This window comes from Giraffa tippelskirchi, chromosome 13 (genome assembly GCF_054371585.1).
Source record: "Giraffa tippelskirchi isolate mGirTip1 chromosome 13, T2T-mGirTip1v1.2.pri, whole genome shotgun sequence".
NCBI lineage: Eukaryota > Metazoa > Chordata > Mammalia > Artiodactyla > Giraffidae > Giraffa > Giraffa tippelskirchi.
This window is the reverse complement of record NC_137287.1, coordinates 64,649,305-64,674,755: the sequence shown is the minus strand read 5'-3', so window position 1 is coordinate 64,674,755 and position 25,451 is coordinate 64,649,305. Positions and strand designations below refer to the sequence as shown.

Genomic DNA, 25,451 nt, shown 5'->3' with positions numbered 1-25,451 from the left:
TGTGTGCAGCAATGAAGAGCCAGCACAGACAAAAATTAAACAAATAAATTTTAAAAAATAAGGTGCTTTCAAAAAAAAGCACAGTGGTAGAAGATAAAGACAGAGCCATATATGACAGTGCCAGTCATTTATTCCTTGGATGTTATTGTAAGAAGTTTGGCTTTTGTTCGGAGTGAGATGGATGTCATAGCAAGGCTCAGGTTAAGGTGACATGAGCTTATGTAAGTTTGAAAAGGATCATTCTGGCTGCTGTTATGAGAAGAGATTACACGGTTCAAGGGTAGAAGCAGAGAGATCATTTAAAAAGCAATCACAAAAATCTATATAGAGACACTGGTGGTTTGGACCAAGAGGAGAGAAGCAAGGGAAATGAGGAGTGGAGTCTGGATACACGTGTAGCTAGTAGTTAATCAAATTTGTTGATGAAGAATAAGCAACTAGAGATAAACTGTCATTCACTGAGACAAGAAGGCAGGCAAAAATGATAGGATTGAGGGGACAATGGGTCATAAAGAATTTACTTTTACACATTGAGGGATAAAGGTAAACTTGTTGAATTCTGATTTCATCTTTACTGGCTTTCTGGAGAGGGGTTTGACTTTACAGAGTTCCATGGAAACTGCTACACAAAGGATGATGGTTAATCCTGCCAGAATGATGAGCTGGAAAATTGGAGCTGGGACATGTAGCTACAGCAGAAAGCACTGGAATCCAGCCCTCTGATTATGTCTGGGGAGGGGCAGGTATTCTGATGGACCATTGCATGTAAAGTTTTCAGGATATGAAAGTGCTCTTCATATGGATTAATGCAACTGATTTTTAAACTACCCAACCTCTGATCACTCTGAGGAGGAGATCGTGCTTCTTCTTGTCATGCAATTAAAGAGTCTACAGTCTCAATCCCAAGATCACCTTCCAAGAACTTGATATCTACCCTACTGGATCACTATGCACTGCTGGAATGAGTCTCCCTTGGGGCATGTTTGTTTTAGATTATTTCCCCTAGTTATCTTTGAGATGCTCATTACATCTAAGTTTGGATATTGAATAGGTGGTTAGTATCCAACTATGGAGTTCCAGCATTCTTGGGCTTCCCTGGCAGCTCAGCTGGTAAAAATCTTCCTGCAATGTGGGAGACCTGGGTTAGATCCCTGAGTTGGGAAGATCCCCTGGAGAAGGGAAGGGCTACCCACTCCAGTATTCTGGCCTGGAGAATTCCATGGACTATATAGTCCATGGCGTCTCTAAGAGTCGGACACTATTAAGTGACTTTCACTTTCTTTTTGGAGTTTGGGGGGGAAGTTTGAGGATGGAAATATAAATCTGGAATAAATAGATTAGTTTTTTAATGGAAAGAAGTCTATAACTTGGAAACGAAATGGCTGGCACCAATCCTCAGGAATGTTTAAAGTGCAGCCTGAGAGTAAGACATCACTGAAGGTAACTGAAAGGCTACTAAAGTCTCCAAAACAATGTAATTACAAAGCAACCAGTTCAGTTATTATAACCGCACCCCCCCCAATATAATAGAATTACTGTTTAACTTCAGACACGTTTTCCTAATACTTTGATTGTGATAGGATGTATACACAACTGATTCAAACCTCTTTACTATGTTTGCAAAGAGTTTGACCAATTACAAAGATTTGCAACCTTTTTGCAGGGTTAATATGTTAATAGAATAGAGAGAAGTGAGAGTACTTTTGGAATATTTCTGGAAATGAAATACTGATTTCCTTGGCAGTCTTATTCAAGTAAACAGGCTTGAAAACACTCATACATTGAAATACTCTTCCTTACCAGGGTAGAGAGTGCAGTCCATAAATGACAAATCATCAATTGCAATGTCTCCAGTAAAGCCATCTCCCACTGAAGCCTCCACCGAAATCTAAGAACAATATAAGAAATTTGTTGATATTGTGAGTGAAATTCATTTATGGATCTACATGGTTGAAAAAGAATTCAGAATTTACCTAAAGACAATCTCTTCTTCTGAACCATTAAAATCATACTTTGTAAAACTCTCCCTAAGCAAGCATCTTGTCTCTCTACCAAATACTTCCAGTCATAGGAAGCTCCACACCTTACTGGGCCCATTATATCCATGAAGCCCATTCTGTTTATGGTGAAAGTTTTGACTTTTTGTGATTTCAGTGTATCAGATTTATATCTACTTCTTTATAACCTTCCATCATTGATTCTAGACTTGTCTTGCTTTCCTCTGAGCCTTAAGGCAAATTACTGAACCTCGGCCCAGCATTGCCCCAGTAGCTCATCTGTTTCCAAGGTTAAATCTCTTCATCCTTCAAGAAACCCAATTTGTTGCCAGAGGTACTTGCTAGACTGCACACTGGGAAGAGCTTTAAAATTTTTCTCACATCGACCTTATTCTGTAACACTTTATGAAACTGGCTAATCATTATTAGATCTCCTTCAGAACCACATTAATCACAGTGAACTCAGATGACATCGGTGCTGTTATACAAGCTACAATTCCACTGCAACTCCAGTAAAATATGAAATACTGACAAACCACGATAGTATATGGCAGACTGTAATTAGGGCTGAGATTTACTATAGCAGAATTAATCATGATGAATTATTTTAATACTCATGCAAAGATGTTGCACACTTACTAGAAATTCTGCTATGTAATGAAGAACAGTAAGCAAACTCAAAAAAACACATTCCTTTTTCCATTAGTATAGGAATATGTTTCTGTTTCATTTTTCCTCACTAATGCTATATATGGAAATTTAAATTTTATTTCGTTCTTCAAATTCTATCCTCCATTAAAAGTTGTTTCATACATTATTCATGCCCTAAAGAAGATAATTAAAAGGTCAAATTACTGACCTTAAGCCTCTTGACATCTTCCACCAGCTTTCTAGATTTTCTTCAGAATTAGTAGAATTTTCTCCCTGATATGTCACTAAGGAAATGAATCAATTTGGAAAAGGTTTATGCACTCAACTAATAGGCAAATATAGTCCACCTAACACTGCCTGAATAATAGGAAGTCTCCTGCTGCTTTAAAATGGATCACTGCAAATATAAAATGCACCCTTCTTTTCACCACCAGCATGATTAAAAGAAACATTACAGGGGAAGAAAACAGAAACACAAATGTATTCTAATAAACAAAAAGCCAGCAGTCAGAATTTGACAGAACACACTGCAATAAAATATCTCTTATTTTATAGAAAATAAAGATAGCAGTTGAGTGAATAAGAAAAAGATGTAAGGACTGATTAATAACTATACATTAATTAATTACTAATACATTCCTTGGATCAATATCACTGCAATACAACAGAAGACATGGTAACAAGAGGCTCAGAAGATGTAAGAAAAAGGAAAAATTAGGATAAATAAAAATAAGCATTACTAACTTGGCTACACTGCTCATGATTATCTTGTTTTATTCATGAGGAGGACTAGAAAATTGATATAATAGAACCTCAAGTCTATGAAAAGCACAACTGTACATATAAATATCTATAAGCTAACCATATGGGTATATAACCACACATAGCTCCATTCAAGTGGGTGGGTGGGCTCAACTGTCCTAAAACATTCCTTTTGTTGTCTTTATATAGTCACAAATTCAAGAATTGGCCATTTGTGAAAGTTACAAATTCTCTCATTGACAGTCCACACCAGGTAAGCAGCATTTGTGAGTGGATGCTGTCTATACAAGGAGTATTTGCATTGCGGTTACTTCATATTACATAATAAGCATTTTGATATTGTTTCTACTAGCACTGTCAATGGGAAGACACAGAAATAATCCATGGCAGAGGACAGTTGGGTCTCGCTCTAAGACAAAAATTAACCATAATTTTTACTGAAATATCTTCAATTTCATAACCTCTAAATGGTAGCATTCTTGAGAAAGAATGAACAATAATTTCAAGCTGAGATACTAAAAAAAGTCAATTTGCATATATAACTGCAGTCTCAGCCTCTTTTGAATATTTAATTAAGGAAGACATTAAAAAAGGCTACTTGATAATAAATCATATCTTGAGAAAAAGTTATGAATGTTAAAGTTCAATTCTACTTCTGTCCTGTATTTATTTCAGTCTTGTAAAAAGCTTTGCAAATTATCCTAAGGAACTAGTCACAAGAAAAAGCAAACCCAAGTGTCTCTATTCTGGAAAATTCACTTTCTCTCGGTGTTTTTCCCAGAATAAATGGAAGGATATTAAAACACTAATGTTGTTGTATGCAAGGCAGTATTGCCACTCTGGACATTAGGGAAGCCAAATTTTCCTCCTAAGTTTCATTAGCACCTTACTGAATGACTTAAAAGGCAATTGAAAATTCCAATTCAGTCTGAAAGACCTGCATTATCTGTAGAGGCCAATTCTACTTACGTGAGAACTATTACTGGCTTGGAAATTTTATAAAGTAATTCAGCCCTTTTAAGTTGTTCTCATGGGCTGTTGCATGCTTCAAATAAAGATGGAGTGGCCTTGTCAGCTACACTGGAAATTTTAGCTCTAATATAGCCAAAGACTCTTATATTAATAAGCTTCTAAATACTTGTCTGAATAGATTCTTTTCCATATTGAGGAAACCAAGTTATTCACCAAAGTGTTTACATGATATAGAAACTAATCATTCATATGTAAGACAGAATTTAATCATATTTTTTTACCAAAATACCTTCAATTTCCTAACATATGCATATTAATTCTTATATGAGTTATATATATGTACATATATAGATATGTACATATACACATATGTACATATACACACACACATATACTCTATTAACTCAAAAGAAAGGAAAACTGGAATGGATTGAGCCTGCCATTTAGTTTAACCACTCCGCATTGGGAAAAAAAATTACAAAATTCCAGGATAATACATCAATTTTTAATATAACTCATCTTCAGAAAAATTTGAAATTCTTGCTTAAATTTATAAAAAGCACAAATCCTGTGTAGAGAAACTGGAATTCCAATGCATTGATGATGGGAATCCAAAATGATACAGTCACTATGAAAAATGGTTTGGCAGAAATAAACCTGTGCACTTAATGGTAAATTAATGAATGACAAAGGAGGTAAGAATATACGATGGAGAACAGATAGTCTCTTCAATAAGTGTGTCTGGGAAAATTGGCAGCTACATGTTAAAGAATGAAATCAGAACATTCTCTAACACTATATACAAAAATACACTCAAAATGGATTAAAGACCTAAATCTGAGATCAGAAACCATAGAAGTCCTAGAGGAAAGCATAGGCAGAACACTCTTTGACAAAATCACAGCAATATTTTTTTAATCTATCTTCTAAAACAAAATAAAATAAAATAATAAACACATGGGGCCTAGTTAAACTTAAAAGCTTTTGCACAGCAAAGGAAACCATCAGCAAAATGAAAAGACAACCTACCGAATGGGCAAAGATTTTTGCAAATGATGTGACCTACAAGGGGTTAATATCCAACATATATAAACAGCTTCTACAACTCAACATCAGGAAAACAAACCACCTAATTTAAAAAAAAATGGGCAGAAGAGCTGAATTTTCCTAAGAGGAAATGCAGATGGCCAACATGCATAGGAAAAGATGCTCCACATCACTAAGCTTCAGGAGACTGCAACTTAGAACCATAATGAGATATCACCTCACACTCGTCAGAACAGCTATCATCAGAAAGAACACAAGTTAACGAATGTTGACTCAGATGTGGTGAAAAGGGAGCCCTCCTACAATGCTGCATGTGTGTGTGCTCAGTCATGTCCAAACCTTTGCGTGGACTGCAGCCCACCAAGTTCCTCTGTCGATGGGATTTTCCAGGTAAGAGTAGTGGAATGGGTTTCCATTTCCTTCTCCAGGGGTTCTTCCCAACCCAGGGACAGAACCCAAGTCTCCTGCATTGGCATGCGGATTCTTAACCACTGAGCCACCTGGGAAGCCCTCCTACACTGTTGGTGGGAATGCAAGTTGGTACAGCCACTAGGAAAGACACTATGGAGTTTTCTCAAAAAACTAAAACTACCATATGACTCAGCTTACATATCTAAAAAAATACAAAAATTTCTTGTCAGGCTTCATAATATACAGGTTGGTAAGAATTCAGTTTTTCTGTGCAAGTCTACTTTGGAATTGTGCCAACTGTTCCCCTGGTTACCAAGAAGGAAAAAACAGTCTTCCCCGTCCTGGTGTTTCTCATCATCAATGACAGAAAAGACTAAATGGTGACGGTTCAGTTCTTGTGAACTTAGATTAACCCCAACAGTGCTTTCAAGTAGGAAAAGTGAAAGTGGCTCAGTCATGTCCGATTCTTTGCAACCCCACGGACTCTACAGTCCATGGAATTCTCCAGGCTGGAATATTGGATTGGTTAGCCTTTCCCTTCTCCAGGCCATCTTCCCAACCCAGGGATTGAGCCCAGGTCTCCCACACTGCAGGTGGATTCTTTACCAGCTGAGCCACAAGGGAAGCCCAAGAATACAAATACTGGAGTGTGTAGCCTATCCCTTCTGCAGATCTTCCAAACCCAGGAATGGAACAGGAGTTTCTGGTATTGCAGGCGGATTCTTTACCAACTGAGCTATAAGGGAAGCCTGTTTCAAGTAGAATAGGTTGCCAAATACTTCTTTAAAAAAAAAAAAGATTTTCTTGATATGGACCATTTAAAAAGTCTTTATTGAATACATTATTGCTTCTGTTTTATATTTTGACTTTTCAAGAGCTTCACAATCAGGGATCGCATCTGCACTCCCTGCATTGGAAGGCAAAGTGTTAACCATTGTACCACCAGGGAAGTCCCAGCAAATACTTCTAAGGTAGGATATTTCTCAAGAAGATACTGCCTGTAGTTGCTGCAGTCCCCATTACTCCCTATCACACCTAACTCTAAGGCTGAAAGTCAGTTGCCATTAATTATTTTACACCCAAACCACTTTTCTTAATTCACATCCCTTGCCTGGTTTCTATGGGCACTAGGGTTTGCAATTCCTTGTGCATGCTGGTTAGGTTAGAAACCATGAAGGGTCTGAGACTTTACCCTACTTTCAAGCTAACAAGTTAGCCTGTCACTGTTTCATATACATACACTGAGAGAATATACAAGAGATTTGACTTAGAGAGATGGCAAAAATCATCAGCCAGAGAAATGTCTTCCATTGCTTTCCCACTTCCTGCAGGGAAACATGATAAGTGCCAGGTGTTTTTCTGCATGAGTGGTGGGCTGCATCACAGAAGAAGAACCCCAACATTAGGAGATTCTAGCTGCTATAAGCTGCTGGCACAACTGAAGGACAAGGAGGAGGAGGAGGTGATGCAGGAGGGGAGGAACGTGATGGGCTATAGGTAGGTAAGTAATTGTGGAACACAAGCAAATGTCTCAGAGTAAACTCCATGCAATAGATTCTTTGCTCAGAAGCTGAACAACACAGGACATACAAAATGCAAGGAGCAGCCTGGGTGGGAGGGGAGTTTGGGAGAGAATGGATACATGTATATATGGCTGAGTTGCTTGCTGTGCACCTGAAACTATCATAACATTATTAGTCAGCTATACCACATATAAAATAAACGTGTTTTTTTTTTGTTTTTTTTTTTTTATGCATGGAGAACTGTCTCCCAATGGGGAAGTTGGACAGTGCTAATTTGCCAATATACTTAATTTGTGGAAGTATGATGATCCCCTCATGTATGTAAAAATTGAAATATTTATCTAAATTCATCCTCCTTTCCTCTTATACCTCATTTTATACTCTTCTGAACTGAATGAGAGTAACTTGTTTGAGTCTCTCAAAGATGGTTATCCACCTGCTGTTAGCCCAGCTCTTTTTATACCCACAAAAATCTTTTCCCACCCACAAAAATCTTTTCCCATGAAAGCTTCTGCTATATTAACAGTAGAGATTTTTTAAAAATCAAGAAGCAAAGAATGGGGTTGAAGAAATAAGGTCACTGAAAACTTCATACAAGCTTCTTTATTCAGATAAAAATTTTTTCTATTCTTCTTCTTGAAAGAAAGAGACAGGACCCCCCCAAAAAAACTTGAGTATTCAGGTCACATTATTTGGATTTGCTTTCCACAGTTTTTAAAGGGTTGGCAAGCCACAAAGCTTATTTCTGCTCCTTTTCTCTCTATACCATTTTAGATGTACAGGAAGAGTCAAAATTTGGGCAAGTGTTTTTCCTCCCTGCCAATTCTTAACAGTGCTGTTTTGGAACATGCCTAGCTAGATTTTAAAAGGGATAAATGTTGATCAATTTGAAATTAATTTGCTACTTGAAACTGGACACATTCACATGCTATATTACAGCATCCCCCGGGGACTCATCTAGACCATAACCCATTACACATCTCATCAATTATGTGAATGAAGACAAATAGTTCTCAATTTCCCTAGTTCTAAGAATTTATACAGAACCAATTTGATTGGTGGTTACAAAGAAGCATTTAATTGAAAAAATCCTGGTCAATATCAGAGAAAAGTGATACAGGTTTGGAATTATTGACTTAAAAGTTCAGAAAACTGTGGTTTTATTATTTTTAAAGATACAATAAGATGTAATAGAATTTTAACAGAATGTGATATAATACTGTCTAAGTGACTGGTTCACATGTGCCAAAATTAAATTCTCATTTAAGAAGAAGCATAGTTCTGAAATTCTTGAAGGTTATCTTTTTTTCAATTAAAACTCATTTTTTATCCTCCATACTATTAAAATAACATTTAAAGGAAAAGGAGAACTGCAGTTTATTATTTTGACTTACAGAATGTCTTTTTTACAAAAAATAACACACTCCCCTCAATCTCCTTGTGAAAGGAAAAAGCTCCAAAGCTACCCCCTACCTCCATGTGGGTACTTCTTAAAACTGATGTAGACAGAAAGTGAGAAAAATCAGGTCATGAGTTTAAGCTCCAATGATAACACACATCTGTCCTTTGTTCTGGTTCCACATTTCATAATATCCACCCAGTGATGACTGTGAATTAGAAATCCCATTTCAAGTCTCAGTTTTAGATTATTACTTCCTCAGAGAAGCCTTCCTTGATCACTCAAGTTGAAGCTATTTTTCTTTAAAAACTTCTCATTTTAATTATACTGTTACATAATTTTTAACTATATTGTTATGCGTGCATTTCAATGTCTATCTCTTCTTGGAGACTTTAAGGACGAGTGACATGAGGCTCGCTGAGGGACACACAAAGCTGTATACACCCAGCACCCGTACCCTGATAAGCATGTGCTGAGAATTGACTATTACAGGGAAAAAACAAACTAATTTCAACTGAAACTATACATGTTACTCTTGATGTCAGACTTCATTGCCCACATTTCCTTTCCTTTTTTTGTCTTTAAACTTATTTGGTTGTGCTGGGTCTTAGTTGTGCCATATACAGTCTAGTTCCTTGACTAGGGATCCAATCTGGGTCCGCTGCTTTGGAAGCATGGAGTCTTAGTCACTGAACCACGAGGAAAATCCCAAGCTGGTGTTTTCTAAATGCAACTTAAGAGAGAAAATAGGCCTCTTGATGTCATTTAAGCGATGAACTTGAATGAACAGTAAGACTTACATCTCCAGGTATTTTTAAAATAAATTCAGACATTAAATAATGGTAACACCCAATTTAGACATCATTTAATCCACTATCTCCTAAACTTGTCTCACCGTCAGAATCACCAAAGGTTTCTATTTAAAGTGCAGATTCACAGGACTCTCCTCTGGGGCTTCTGACATGAGAGAACCTGTATTTTTTTAAATGCTCCAGATGGTTTTGATAATTAAGAAAATTTGGGAACTACTAATCCAATCCAAATTCTGTGTTTAAAAGAATAAAGTGGATTCCCAGAGAAATAAACTTCTTTATAAGTTACTGAGACACTTCACCACACACACATACAAATGCCTCAGAGATGCAAAGTATTCTGCCTAATAACGGAGATAAGACACAGTAAATGAATGCCATTTAAACCAGTTTCCGTCTACACAGTGCTACCAGGAGAATGTACATTATGCACACTTATTTTGTTGCTCAAAAGGAAACGTTTGCTATCTTTTCCCTGAGCTCTGGAGGATCTCTAGCTGTATTTTGTAGCCTCCTGTATATCAACTAAAGCCTTGAAGGAAAAATTATTTTTAATTTTGATAAATGCCCTATAAGTTTCTACTTCCTAAGAATCCATTCTATTTTCTCTAGTTCTCTACTATCACCCATTCTATACCTAAAAATACCACCGCATCTCATAGTCAGCTCTCAGTATTCGAGCTTAAGTGCATTAGGGTGAGCCTCCTTGAATGGCAAAATTTCAATATTGAAACAAAATTAAAACTAGTACAATATGGAATCCACTTAGTGTAGAGTTCATTTACACCTACTTTTCATCCCCAGGATTTAAGTCTTTATTGAATTTGTTATAATATTGCTTCTGCTTTACGGCCACAAGGCATGTGGGATCTTAGCTACCTGACCAGGGATCAACCTTGTACCCATTGCATTGGAAGGCAAAATCTGAACCACTGGAGCACTAGGGAAGTCCTTGTCCTCAGGATTTTTTTATGTGTTTCTTTCTTCTACTTTTTATTGGAATACAATTGCTTTATGATGTTAGTGTCTGCTGAACAATGAAATAAATCAGCAATATACATACATAGCAAGTTTACTGATAGAAGTCAACAGTCACTCTAATGTACTGAAAAGTCAGTTAAGTTGGTTGGGATACCACCCTCATTGCTCTGTCCTGGATCGTCCCAGTTCACCGAGCCTCTGCGGGAGGTACAGACAGGCGGCCACCAATCAGGGACAGCTGTTCTTGCTCTTAACTCACACCCAAGGCCACAGGTTTTCATATTTGTTAAAGAGACCAAGATACAAAATGATGAGTTTACATTTTTTTTTCTGGTGGGTAGATGAACTTTTTAATAACTGCCAAAGGAAGTCTGAACTCTAAATATACATATATACAGCTTGCTTTCTGGTTCTAAAGAAAATGCAAGTAAGCAATGGCCTTAAAAAAGTTATTAGCTCTAGAGCTTTCTTCATTTTGAATTCCATGGAAACTAAAGCTTCACCTATCATTAATCTCTTAAAAATTAATTTCACATGAAATTGTCTAAGTAAGCAAGGGAGGGTAAGACACCTGAGGAAGCAATCAGTGGAGGAATAAAAGTAGAAAATCATATGTACAAACAGCATGATGTCACGTGGTAATAAAAAAAAAAATTACCACCTAAAGTCTTAAATCCTGGATTAAAGGATTATTTTTAAAAACTAGACTGTTTTGGACACATTTTAGATAGGAGAATGGAAAGTCATACATACAGATTATTAAAGTGTTTCCTTCAGTGTAATTTAAGTATAAGACATTCACTTTCATATAATTCATAAGAGTCGGAGAGTTAAAGGCAAGGTTGCTCTGTCAAACCCTCAGTTTCATGCTCTTTGCATCTCCTCCATCTTTGTGTTAGTGACCTCTTTTCAACCTATTCTGTCAATCCTTCTGAAAACATTTATTTTGTTTTCACCTCATCAGAAAACCATTACTCCACATCCTACCTTTCTGAGCAAGCAGAAGACTGGTTGTGGCCCAAGCTTGTTTTTAGTATATATTTCTAAACTAAGATGATTGGGAAGAATTGATACAATTTCCAGTATACCTTTCAGTTAACAATCAATGTGATCTGACTCCAGGGTAAGACAAAAAAGGCCTGAAAGCACGGTCTAACTATGCAGCCTTTTTAACAGACCTAAATTAATCATAAAGCAGAAATATTCACAAGTTACACTCAAATTGGTAATGTGGCAACATAAGAGAAACAAAGAATCATACCTAAGGATGACATAAACATATCTAAGGATGAACAACAATTTTACTTCTATTATAATATTAAAGTGTATAATGATCTTGTGAACTCCATAGTGGCTATCTGCAACGATCAGGACTCAACAAAGTCATAACTTAAGTGTTTTTTTTCCCCCTTTTAATAGGAAGCTTTATTTTAAAAATGTTTGTTTTCTCAACTGGAACACCCCATTTGTTGTCATTTAGTCACTCAGTCATCTCTGACTCTTTGTGACCCCATGGACTATAGCCCACCAGGCTCCTCTGTCCATGAGATTTCCCAGGCAAGAATACTAGAGTGGGTTGCCATTTCCTTCACCAGGGGATCTTCCTGACCCAGGAATAGAACCCATGTCTCCTGCATTGGCAAGCAGGTTCTTAACTGCTGAGCCACCAAGGAAGGCCAACAACAACAAAAGTTGCCTTCATTCTACCATGACTCTGTTGAATAGTCAGGAGAGCAACGCTATGGCTCATGACATCTGAAATATTTATCACCTTGCTCTTAACAAGAAAAGTCTGCAAATGGCTGATAAAGATTAAAAATATTTTGCCTGTCAGAATCAATAACAATTAAAAGGTCCTTTCATAATCTTTCATTTTTTTAACTATGTACTTATTTAAATTAAAAAATATAAAAATATCTCAACAAATCACTTAATACTAAATAATTTAGACTGAACTGTTTTAAAGCTGCCTTTTTTAGAAACTTAGAAACTTACTTCCTTTCTATCAAAGCAAACTTTAAGAGTCTGTGCTCAATTTAGTTCCAAACCTGGAAAAAAAAAATGTGTTAGAAATATTTGTAGACGGGGGAGAGCAGAAGATGGCGGAGGAATAGGACGGGGAGACCACTCTCTCCTCCACAAATTTATCGAAAGAACATCTGAACGCTGACCAAACTTCACAAAACTACTTCTGAAGGCTGGCTGAGGACGTCAGGCTTTCACAAAAACTGCGCATTATCTTCAAAAGAGGTAGGAGAAATTATAAAAGATAAAAAGAGAGACAAAAGAGTTAGGGACGGAGACCCGTCCCGGGGAGGGAGTCGTAAAAGAGGAGGAATTTCCAAGCACCAGGAAACCCTCTCACCGGCGGGTGTGGGGGAGGATTTTTTATCTCGGAGGGCAACGTAACTGGGAGGAAAAAATAAATAAAATCGACAGATTACGTGCCTAAAGCAACTCCCAGCAAAGAACCCCAGACGCTCGCATCATCCGCCACCAGCAAGTGGGGGCTGAACGGAGAGGAGCGGGCGGCATTGCCTAGGGTAAGGACCGGGCCCGAGTGCCCCGAGGGCAATCTGAGGGAACTAACGTGAGATAGTAACCTAAACTGTGGGACAGCGAGAGAGAGAGAGAACTATCCCGCGAAAAGCCCAACTCTAAGGCACTGCCGGCCCGCTCACAGAACAAAGGACTGAGCGATACCAGAGGAGAGCTAGCCGGCTGCGGACCGCGCCATCCCCCGCCGGACACAGCGGGCAGGCGGGGCCCGCTAGAGCCGGAAAGGGGCAAACTCGGCTCCAGAGAGGGCACCCCCTACCAAACTGCAAACAGGCTCCCAGTTTTTAAGCAAAGACTGCCTGAGATCCCGGAGGGTCGACAGCAGCCGGGAGGGTCGCAGCCAGAGACCAGCTCCCCAGAACCGACACAAAGCACACCGGAGCCGGGCGCGCCCGTAAACCGAGGCGGGGACCAGGGAGGTGATAAGCCGCACCGCCCCAACAGGGGACAGCGCCCTCGCCAAACTCCTGGCCGCCTGGGCAGCTCCGACCGGGAACGGCACAAGCCGCGGGCAAAATCGAGTCTGCGCCTTTGTGGAGTAACCGGGAGCCTGAACCTGAGCGGCTTAGTCCTGGGAAGTGCACGCAGCTCAGGGCCCGCTCCCCGGCCGAGTAACCTGAAGCCTGAGCAGGGTAGACGGGGAAAGCACACACGCCGTGAGCGGGGGCGAACCCAGTGCGGCCGAGACACTGCGAGCTTACCACACACACGCCAGAATTGCAGTGTTCCTTCCTCCCCACAGCACGATTGAACAAGCGAACCTAAAGAGATCACCTCCACCGCTTTGTTGCAGGGCGGAAATTAGATACTGAAGAGATCTCCAAACAGAAGCCAAATAAACAGAGGGAAGTGCTTTGGAAGGGACAGGCCAACAGATTAAGATCCCTGTAGCTAATACCGACTGCATTAAAAAGGACCTACAGATCTTGAAAAGTATAAGCAGGAATAAGGATCTATCTAAAACTGAGCAGATCCCACACTGCTCACAACAGCTCCAGAGAAAGTCCGGGATATATATATTTTTTACTATTATTTTTTTTTTTTAATTTTTTTTTTAATTTTTTTTTTTTTAATAAAAAAAAAAAATTTTTTTTTTCTCTTCTTTCCTTTTTCTTCAAGTCCTCTATTACACCTTTAACTTTCATTTTCATAACACACTATTAACTTGCAAAAAAAAAAAACAACCCTATTTTTGAAGCAAACTACATACATATATCTTATACCTTTTGTGTTTTTTTTTTTTAATGTTTTTTTCCTGTTCTACATTTTTTTACTGTTTCTTTTTTTACTGTTTTACTGTTTTTTTTTTCTTTTTACACTGTTCCCTTTTTTCTTTTTTTTTTCTTTTTTTTTTTTAGATTGTAAGTTTTATAAGAGTCTAACCTCTACTCTAGATTTTTAATCTGTGTTTTACATATTTGATATCAACTTTGTACATTTAAGAACCCAATCTTTAGGACCCATTTTTACTCAGGAGTGTGATCACTGGCCTGATCACTCTCTCCCCCTATTGATGCTCTTTCTTCTCCCCCAGGGAACCTCTATCTCCCACCCTCCTCCTTCTCTTCTCAACCCAATTCTGTGAATCTCTGAGGGTGTTCTGGGTACCGGAGAACACTTCAGGAACAGGATACTGCCCAGATCTCTCTCTCCCCTCTTAATTCCTCCCTTTCTACTCATGCTCACCTCTGTTACCTTCCTCCCCCCTCTCTATGTATCTCTGTGAATCACTCTGAGGGTTCCAAACTGTGGAAAGCACGGAGGGAAGTGCTTACTGGCTAGATTGCTCTCTCCACATTTGAATTCCCCTCTTCCCCTCCTGGTCACTTCAACCCACCCCCCCCACCTCATCTCTCCATGTAACTCAGTGAACCTTTCTGGGTATCCCTCACTGTGGAGAATCTTTTCACCATTAACCTAAAAGTTTTATTATTGAGACTGTATGGAAGGAGAAGTCTTGAGGCTACTGCAAGAATAAGACTGAAAGCCAGGGGAAACATTAATTAATAAGAGACCATCCAATAGCCTCCATAAATTCACTGAAACCAAGCTCCACCCAAGAGATAATAAGTTCCAGAGCAAGACATACCACGCAAATTCTCCAGCAACGCAGGAACATAGACCTGAGCATCAATATACAGGCTGCCCAGAGGCACACCAAATCCATAGACATCTCAAAAATTAATACTGGTCACTCCATTACACTCAAGAGAGCAGAAATCCAGCTCCACCCACCAGAACACCGACACAAGCTCCCCCAACCAGGAAACCTTGACAAGCCACCTGTCCAACCCCAACCGCAGTGAGGAACCTCCACAACAAAGAGGAACTTCATACTACCAGAATACAGAAGGGCCACGCCTAACACAGCAATCTAAACAAGATGAAAAGGCAGAGAAATACTCAGCAAGTAAAGGAAAATGAGAAATGCCCACAAAGCCAAACAAAAGAGGAGGAGATAGGGAATCTATCCGAAAAAGAATTTAGAATAAGGATAATAAAAATGATCCAAAATCTTGAAAGCAAAATGGAGTTACAGATAAATAGCCTGGAGACAAAGATTGAGAAGATGCAAGAAATGTTTATCAAGGACTTAGAAGAAATAAAAAGGAATCAATATAGAATGAATAATGAAATAAAGGAGATAAAAGACACTCTGGAGGGAACCAACAGTAGAATAACGGAGGCAGAAGATAGGATAAGTGAGGTAGAAGATAGAATGATGGAAATAAACGAAGCAGAGAGGAAAAAAGAAAAAAGAATCAAAAGAAATGAGGAAAACCTCCGGGACCTCTGGGACAATATGAAACGCCCCAACATTCGAATCATAGGAGTCCCAGAAGAAGAAGATAAAAGGAAAGGCCATGAAAAAATACTCGAGGAGATAATAGTTGAGAATTTCCCTAAATTGAGGAAAGAAATAGTCACAGAAGTCCAAGAAACCCAGAGAGTTCCAAACAGGATAAACCCAAGGCGAAACACCCCAAGACACATATTAATCAAATTAACAAAGATCAAACACAAAGAACAAATATTAAAAGCAGCAAGGGAAAAACAACAAATAACACACAAGGGGATCCCCATAAGGATAACAGCTGATCTTTCAATAGAAACCCTTCAGGCTAGAAGGGAATGGCAGGACATACTTAAAGTAATGAAAGAGAATAATCTACAACCCAGATTACTGTACCCAGCAAGGATCTCATTCAGATATGAAGGAGAATTCAAAAGCTTTACAGACAAGCAAGAGCTGAGGGAATTCAGCACCACCAAACCAGCTCTCCAGCAAATGCTAAAGGATCTTCTCTAAACAGGAAACACAGAAAGGATGTTTCAACACGAACTCAAAACAACAAAGTAAATGGCAACGGGATCATACTTATCAATAATTACCTTAAATGTAAATGGGTTGAATGCCCCAACCAAAAGGCAAAGGGTTGCTGAATGGATACAAAAACAAGACCCCTATATATGCTGTCTACAAGAGACCCACCTCAAAACTAGGGACACACACAGGCTGAAAGTGAAAGGATGGAAAAACATATTCCATGCAAACGGAGACCAAAAGAAAGCAGGAGTCGCAATACTCATTTCAGATAAAATAGACTTTAAAATAAAGGATGTGAAAAGGGACAAAGAAGGACACTACATAAAGATCAAAGGATCAATTCAAGAAGAAGACGTAACAATCATAAATATATATGCACCCAACATAGGAGCACCACAATATATAAGGCAAATACTAACAAGTATGAAAGGGGAAATTAACAATAACACAATAATAGTGGGAGACTTTAATACTCCACTCATGCATATGGATAGATCAACTAAACAGAAAATTAACAAGGAAACACAAACTTTAAATGATACAATAGACAAATTAGATTTAATTGATATTTACAGGAGTTTCCACCCCAAAACAATCAATTTTACCTTTTTCTCAAGTGCACATGGAACTTTCTCCAGGATAGATCACATCCTGGGCCATAAATCTAGCCTTGGTAAATTCAAAAAAATTGAAATCATCCCAGCCATCTTCTCTGACCACAATGCAGTAAGATTAGACCTCAATTACAGGAAAAAAACTATTAAAAGTTCCAACATATGGAGGCTAAACAACACGCTTCTGAATAACCAACAAATCACAGAAGAAATCAAAAAAGAAATAAAATTATGCATGGAAACGAATGAAAATGAAAACACAACAACCCAAAACCTATGGGACACTGTAAAAGCAATACTAAGGGGAAGGTTCATAGCAATACAGGCGTACCTCAAGAAACAAGAAAAAAATCAAATAAATCAACTAACTCTACACCTAAAGCAACTAGAGAAGGAAGAAATGAAAAACCCCAGGGTCAGTAGAAGGAAAGAAATCTTAAAAATTAGGGCAGAAATAAATGCAAAAGAAACAAAAGAGACCATAGCAAAAATCAACAAAACTAAAAGCTGGTTTTTCGAGAAGATAAACAAAATTGATAAGCCATTAGCCAGACTCATCAAGAAACAAAGGGAGAAGAATCAGATCAACAAAATTAGAAATGAAAATGGAGAGATCACAACAGATTCCACAGAAATACAAAGGATCATAAGAGACTACTACCAACAGCTATATGCCAATAAAATGGACAACTTGGAAGAAATGGACAAATTCTTAGAAAAGTATAACTTTCCAAAACTGAACCAGGAAGAAATAGAAGATCTTAACAGACCCATCACAAGCACGGAAATCGAAAGTGTAATCAGAAATCTTCCAGCAAACAAAAGCCCAGGACCAGACGGCTTCACAGCGGAATTCTACCAAAAATTTAGAGAAGAGCTAACACCTATCCTGCTCAAACTCTTCCAGAAAATTGCAGAAGATGGTAAACTTCCAAACTCATTCTATGAGGCCACCATCACCCTAATTCCAAAACTAGACAAAGATGTCACAAAAAAGGAAAACTACAGGCCAATATCACTGATGAACATAGATGCAAAAATCCTTAATAAAATTCTAGCAAACAGAATCCAACATCATATTAAAAAGATCATACATCATGACCAAGTGGGCTTTATCCCAGGAATGCAAGGTTTTTTTAACATCCGCAAATCAATCAATGTAATACACCACATTAACAAATTGAAAGAAAAAAACCATATGGTTATCTCAATAGATGCAGAAAAAGCCTTTGACAAAATTCAGCATCCATTTATGATTAAAACCCTCCAGAAAGCAGGAATAGAAGGAACATATCTCAACATAATAAAAGCTATATATGACAAACCCACAGCAAACATTATCCTCAATGGTGAAAAATTGAAAGCATTTCCCCTAAAGTCAGGAACAAGGCAAGGATGCCCACTTTCACCACTACTATTCAACATAGTTTTGGAAGTTTTGGCCACAGCAATCAGAGCTGAAAAAGAAATAAAAGGAATACAGATAGGAAAAGAAGAAGTAAAACTCTCACTGTTTGCAGATGACATGATCCTCTACATAGAAAACCCTAAAGACTCTACTAGAAAATTACTAGAGTTGATCAATGAATATAGTAAAGTTGCAGGATATAAAATTAACACACAGAAATCCCTTGCATTCCTATACTCCAATAATGAGAAAACAGAAAGAGAAATTAAGGAAACAATACCATTCACCATTGCATCAAAAAGAATAAAATACTTAGGAATATATCTACCTAAAGAAACAAAAGACTTATATATAGAAAACTATAAAACACTGATGAAAGAAATCAAAGAGGACACAAACAGATGGAGAAATATACCGTGTTCATGGATTGGAAGAATTAATATAGTGAAAATGAGTATTCTACCCAAAGCAATCTACAGATTCAATGCAATCCCTATCAAGCTACCAATGGTATTTTTCACAGAACTAGAACAAATCATCTCACAATTTGTATGGAAATATAAGAAACCTCGAATAGCCAAAGCAATCTTGAGGAAGAAGAATGGAACTGGAGGAATCAACCTGCCTGACTTCAGACTCTACTACAAAGCCACAGTCATCAAGACAGTATGGTACTGGCACAAAGATAGAAATATAGATCAATGGAACAAAATAGAAAGCCCAGAGATAAACCCACGCACATATGGACACCTTATCTTCGACAAAGGAGGCAAGAATATACAATGGAGAAAAGACAACCTCTTTAACAAGTGGTGCTGGGAAAACTGGTCAACCACTTGTAAAAGAATGAAACTAGAACACTTCCTAACACCGTACACAAAAATAAACTCAAAATGGATTAAAGATCTAAACGTAAGACCAGAAACAATAAAACTCCTAGAGGAAAACATAGGCAAAACACTCTCCGACATAAATCACAGCAGGATCCTCCATGACCCACCTCCCAGAATATTGGAAATAAAAGCAAAAATAAACAAATGGGACCTAATTAAAATTAAAAGCTTTTGCACAACAAAGGAAACTATAAACAAGGTGAAAAGACAGCCTTCAGAATGGGAGAAAATAATAGCAAATGAAGCAACAGACAAACAATTAATCTCCAAAATATACAAGCAACTTCTGCAGCTGAATTCCCGAAAAATAAATGACCCAATCAAAAAATGGGCCAAAGAACTAAACAGACATTTCTCCAAAGAAGACATACAGATGGCTAACAAACACATGAAAAGATGCTCAACATCACTCATTATTAGAGAAATGCAAATCAAAACCACAATGAGGTATCATTTCACACCAGTCAGAATGGCTGCTATCCAAAAGTCTACAAGCAATAAATGCTGGAGAGGGTGTGGAGAAAAGGGAACCCTCTTACACTGTTGGTGGGAATGCAAACTAGTACAGCCACTATGGAGAACAGTGTGGAGATTCCTTAAAAAACTGGGAATAGAACTGCCATATGACCCAGCAATCCCACTGCTGGGCATATACACCGAGGAAACCAGAATTGAAAGAGACGCGTGTACCCCAATGTTCATCGCAGCACTGTTTACAATAGCCAGGACATGGAAGCAACCTAGATGTCCATCAGCAGATGAATGGATAAGGAAGCTGTGGTACATATACACAATGGAATATTACTCAGCCATTAAAAAAAATACATTTGAACCGGTTCTACTGAGATGGATGAAACTGGAGCCCATTATACAGAGTGAAGTAAGCCAGAAAGAAAAACAACAATACAGTATACTAATGCATATATATGGAATCTGAAAGATGGTAACGATAACCCTATATGCGGGACAGAATGAGAGACACAGATGCATGGAACAATTTTATGGACTCTGAGGGAGAAGGTGAGGGTGGGACGTTCTGGGAGAATGGCATTGAGACATGTGTATTGTCATATGTGAAACAGAACACCATTCCATGTTCGATGCATGTGACAAGGGCTCGGGGCCGGGGCAGTGGGATGATCCAGAGGGATGGGAGGGGGAGGGAGGTGGGTGGGGGGTTCGGGAAGGGGAACACATGTAAACCCATGGCTGATTCTTGTCAATGTATGGCAAAAACTATTACAATATTGTAAAGTAATTAGCCCCCAAGTAAAATAAATAAATTTATAAAAAAAAAAAAAAAAAAAAAAAAAAAAAAAAAAAAAAAAAAAAAAAAGAAATATTTGTAGATCCTTTCAATTTTAAAAGTCTTAGATAAATTTTGAAATACAAAATGTATTTCATGTACTCTATTCCTACATATAACCGGGATGAGTCCTACTCTTAGGTGAAGCATACAAAAAGGAAAGGTAAAAGTGTGTGATAAGATTTTGAAGTATTTGGGAAAATTACAATGAAATCCATAAAGTCAAATTTTCTGTACAGCAATCTTCCATTTTATGTGTGTTTGGTGGTTTTAGAGGTAGGAGTCTAGATTTTGGAGATATAAATAGAATATCAAAATATCTTCCCTAATATTGAAAGTAAAATATTTTGAGAATATAACTCAGGAAGAAAGGAGGAGGAGCAGAGTGAGATACAAAAGGAGGAAGGCAGCTTAAAAGGATGACTTAGAAACTTGGCTATCACTGTGATGGAACCTCATGGGCCTTCTGAGGAGCTGAATGGAATGGTCTAAGAAACATCCAATCCATTAGAGAGGAGGGAAGGGCTTCATCCCATACTGGTCATGAAGGGGATCCCAGGGCATGAACTTTCCCATACTCCTGGGCAGCACCTGAACGAATATCCCACCTCCTAAACAACAGAAGCCATGAGCTGTGGGCCAGTCCAGGCAAGTACTGTCCTATTACACCTGAACAAAGTGGTTCAAGCCCTAGTGGAAGTTTATGAAGAACTGGCTGTTACAGCAGAAGCTAAAATAAAATATGTGCCCGAAAGATTGAGAAGTGGTGCCCAGGTATCCAAAATAGGGTCCCCTTCACCTTAAGTGGGAACTGAGAAACATTTTCCTTTGCCTTATAAGAAATGCAGGCGTGTACCTTTTAAGAACATCTAGATTAATTAAGCACTGCTGCTACTGCTACTGTTAAGTCGCTTCAGTCATGTCCAACTCTGTGCGACCCCATAGACGGCAGCCCACCAGGCTCTGCCATCCCTGGGATTCTCCAGGCAAGAATACTGGAGTGGGTTGCCATTTCCATCTCCAGTGCATGAAAGGGAAAAGCAAAAATGAAGTAGCTCAGTCGTGTCCGACTCTTAGCGACCCCATGGACTGAAGCCTTCCAGGCTCCTCCATCCATGGGATTTTCCAGGCAAAAGAGTACTGGAGTGGGGTGCCATTGCCTTCTCCGAATTAAGCACTACTTAAGCACATTGATGAGTCACCTAGTTTTACCTACTCTTTGGTTTTCCCACTTCAAACATTCTCTCTGCATGAATCAGTTCCATACTTTGAACTACCACCAGTATGTTGATTACCCCAAACCTTCTTTCACTCCATACTTCCCTAAACTTTAGACTTCTTTTTTCCCCAACCCTAAAGTTGAGACTTTTTTATCCAAAAAGAAATGTCCCTCAGAGTTTCTGATGGCCCTCAAAGTTTTAAAATGTCTTTCAACAACTCATCTTTCTCCCTAAAATTTCCTCTGTTTTGCTCTCTGTTCTATATTTCAACTGACGGCTCCTACTGTTGTTACCACCAGAATCTTGAATTATTCTGGACTATTCCTCATCATTCACACCACACATGCAAGGCTCAATGGCATTACTTTCTAAATATTTATTGAATCCTTTTCATTCCATCTATATTAGCCCATGTTCCCAGCTTAGGCTCTAGCTGTCTCCTACCTAAGCTACATACATATGCATATACAAATACACACATAAAACATATATATATACACATATATAATTGATTATTTTTTAATAGTAAGCCCTACTTCAAAAATGTTCTTCCCACAGCTAACCGAGTGATAGATCTGAAAGTGATCCAAAAGTGGACCACTTCTGGATGGAGTGATCCAAAAGTGATGGAACACTTTCGATCGGCTCACTAAACTGATTAAAACCTTCAATGGTGCTCATTAGCTCATGGTCAGTGTATGCATTTGTGACCATGACAAGTGAGTCATTTCTTGCTCTGGCTTCTGTCTACCTTCCTCTGCCTCAAACTTCATGCACCATGAATTATAGAAGTGCTTGGTGGTTCTTCCAACCAGCATGCTGCTTCTCATCTGTGTATATTTGCATCAGCCTCTGTGGCTCCTTAATCATGACCCTCAGCCCCAACACGGGCCGTCACCTATAGATACTGTGTAGATACATAAATCATACAACTCCTGCCTTGATATCACCATTCCTAGTCAAGATGTCACTTTTCTAAAAAAAATAATTTTTATTGTAATTATTTGCTTGAGTATCTCTGTCTCACTTTAGAATGTGAGCTTCATGAGGACAATGACCATCCACTACTTGTATTCATATCGCCACCAAGTGGCATAGTGCCTGAGGCAATGGAGGGCCTAAAATCAGTGAACAAATTAATATAGACACGAATTAGCACTTAAGTTAAAAGTTACACAGAGAGATTATACATACAAGTTAATTTTGCTATTTATGCCATTTCTTTCAGGAAATTAATTATTTACTTTTAGTATTCTCAACACATTTTGCTGATATTTTTTTTAAAAAAGAGGAACTAAATGGCCATCTCTAAAATATACAACAGTAGAGTTGTTGCTATCTATCAGTAGAATCTGAATTATCTGAAAAGAAATTAAAAACAAACTCTGATCTTAAATGTGCATTAGGGGCTCAAAAATCATTGAAATTGATGGTAACAATAAAAGTTTAGGAAGGCTTTTTAAGATATGATGGGCTTCCCTGGTGGCTCAGATGGTAGAGAGTCTTCCTGCAGTGCAGGAGACCCAGGTTCAACCCCTGGGTCAGGAAGATCCCCTGGAGAAGGAAATGGCAACCCACTCCAGTATTCTTGCCTGGAAAAATCCCATGGACAGAGAGCCTGGCAGGCTACAGTACATGGGGTCACAAAGAGTCGGACACGACTGAGCTTTGAACTTTTTTAAGATATGATAAAACTAAATTTAAGTTTCTTAATAAGAAGGATTTCTGTGACTTATAACATGCAACAAGAATTGTAGAGTTCAATTGTGAATGAAAAATGGAATTTCTAGAATTTTATAATTAGAAATAGTTTATGGGATTCCCTGGTGGCTCAGACAGTAAAGCGTCTGCCCGCAGTGTGGGAGACCTGGGTTCGATCCCCAGGTCGGGAAGATCCCCTGGAGAAGGAAATGGCAACCCACTCCAGTACTCTTGTCTAGAAAATTCCATGGATGGAGGAGCCTGGTGGGCTACAGTCCATGGGGTCGCAAAGAGTCGGACACGACTGAGCGGCTTCACTTTCACTTTATAGATCATTTCACTGTTCTGATGAAAAAATACATAATTAGAAGATTAAGTAACATCCATAAAGTCACTAGATCCCTTAATGGAAAATTTAATCTTTAGAATCCAGGTATTCTAGCTCCTGACTTGATTTTATTTCCATTTTATCACATTGTTTCCCAAGTGCTTTTTTAAAAAAGTATTTATTTATTTATTTGGCAGCACCAAGTCTTACTTGCATGCAGCATGTGGAATCGTCAGCCTTCCTTGTGGCATGCAAGATCCTTAGTTGCAGCATGTGAGATCTAGTTCCCTGACTAGGGATGGAACCCAGGCCCCCTCCATTCAGAGCACACAGTCATAGCCACTGGACCACCAGGGAAGTCCTGCCCAATACTTTTAAAAATAAAAATTGGAAAATTACATTTACTTTACACGTACAGCATAATATCAAGCTCAGGATAACTATTATGTGTATATATTAAAAGCAAAACAATAAAATTCCATATAAAAATCATCTCAACATAATTGAATACAACTAACTGGGTAATCAAACAGGAAAAGCTCTTATACAAAGATATTTTACCCTTGAAAAGGGAATATACGGAAAAAATAAGATAAATTATTTGTAAACATGATGAAATATAAGTTAATACATTTTAATCCAAAGCTTCAATTTGAAGCAAATTAGCTTTTGAGTTATTCCCATTTTTCTTCACAATCTTGTTCTTCATTATATTACACTATGCTTCATAGTAACTATAATCAATTTTTCATATTCACATGTGCTGAAAATACAAAGGGTCACTATGCTGGAAATAAGTAGGAAGAATATTTGTTTCTAACTAAATTTTTTTTTAAGTTTCTTGCTAAGTTTTTTTTTTTTTTCTTTTTTTAAAACAGAATCATCTTATTTAAACACAATGATTCCCCTTCATCCCAAGAACTGGGATCTGTGAGGAAAAATAAGTATCAGCTTAAGGATGACAAAGTGTTAAAGATAAGGTGCTAACTAAAACTGCAGGGAGACTGCTTGAACCATTTCATTCTATGTAACACCAAAAAGGCAAGAGAGAAAAGGGTGGGAGTCACATATTCATTTATTTGGATACTGACAGGACTGTATTTACTGAAATTCATCTTCATGCTTGCATATGTGCTCTTGATTACGGCTGATACAGCAAAAACTATAATACAAGAACTAGATCCCTGTTTTTAGGTAATTATAATCTAAGTGCTAATATTAGACTGATCATTTATATAAAGCTTATATCCATAATAGAATATTTTAGCTAACTATGTCTAGATAAAAATCCCATTTCACTCTGTGCAAAAAAGGCACACAATCATGTCATTTTGCTGTGGTTTGAGTCCAAGTGAACTTTTGTTTCAAAGGCAATTTAGGTTGGTATTTAAGAACTTGAATCCTGGAGCCACATTGCAAATCTTAAAAACCTGGTTCTACTACTCAGGGTCTTCAAATCCCTCTATTTTGACTTCATTTTAGACTTACAGAAAAGATGCAAAAATAATACAAAGAATGCCCTATGTCTTTCACCCTACT

At 38.1% G+C, this 25,451-nt stretch overlaps 1 protein-coding gene across 3 annotated transcripts in view; it reads right to left on the bottom strand.

Annotated features, from left to right (window-relative positions):
* Positions 1-25,451, bottom strand: part of MALRD1 (MAM and LDL receptor class A domain containing 1) — a 764,811-nt gene that overhangs the window by 419,041 nt on the left and 320,319 nt on the right. For all 3 annotated transcript variants that reach the window (XM_081558804.1, XM_081558803.1, XM_081558805.1), the window contains one exon: positions 1,801-1,888. In XM_081558804.1, the coding sequence (XP_081414930.1) occupies positions 1,801-1,888 (88 nt within the window). The remainder of the gene's footprint in view (positions 1-1,800; positions 1,889-25,451) is intronic.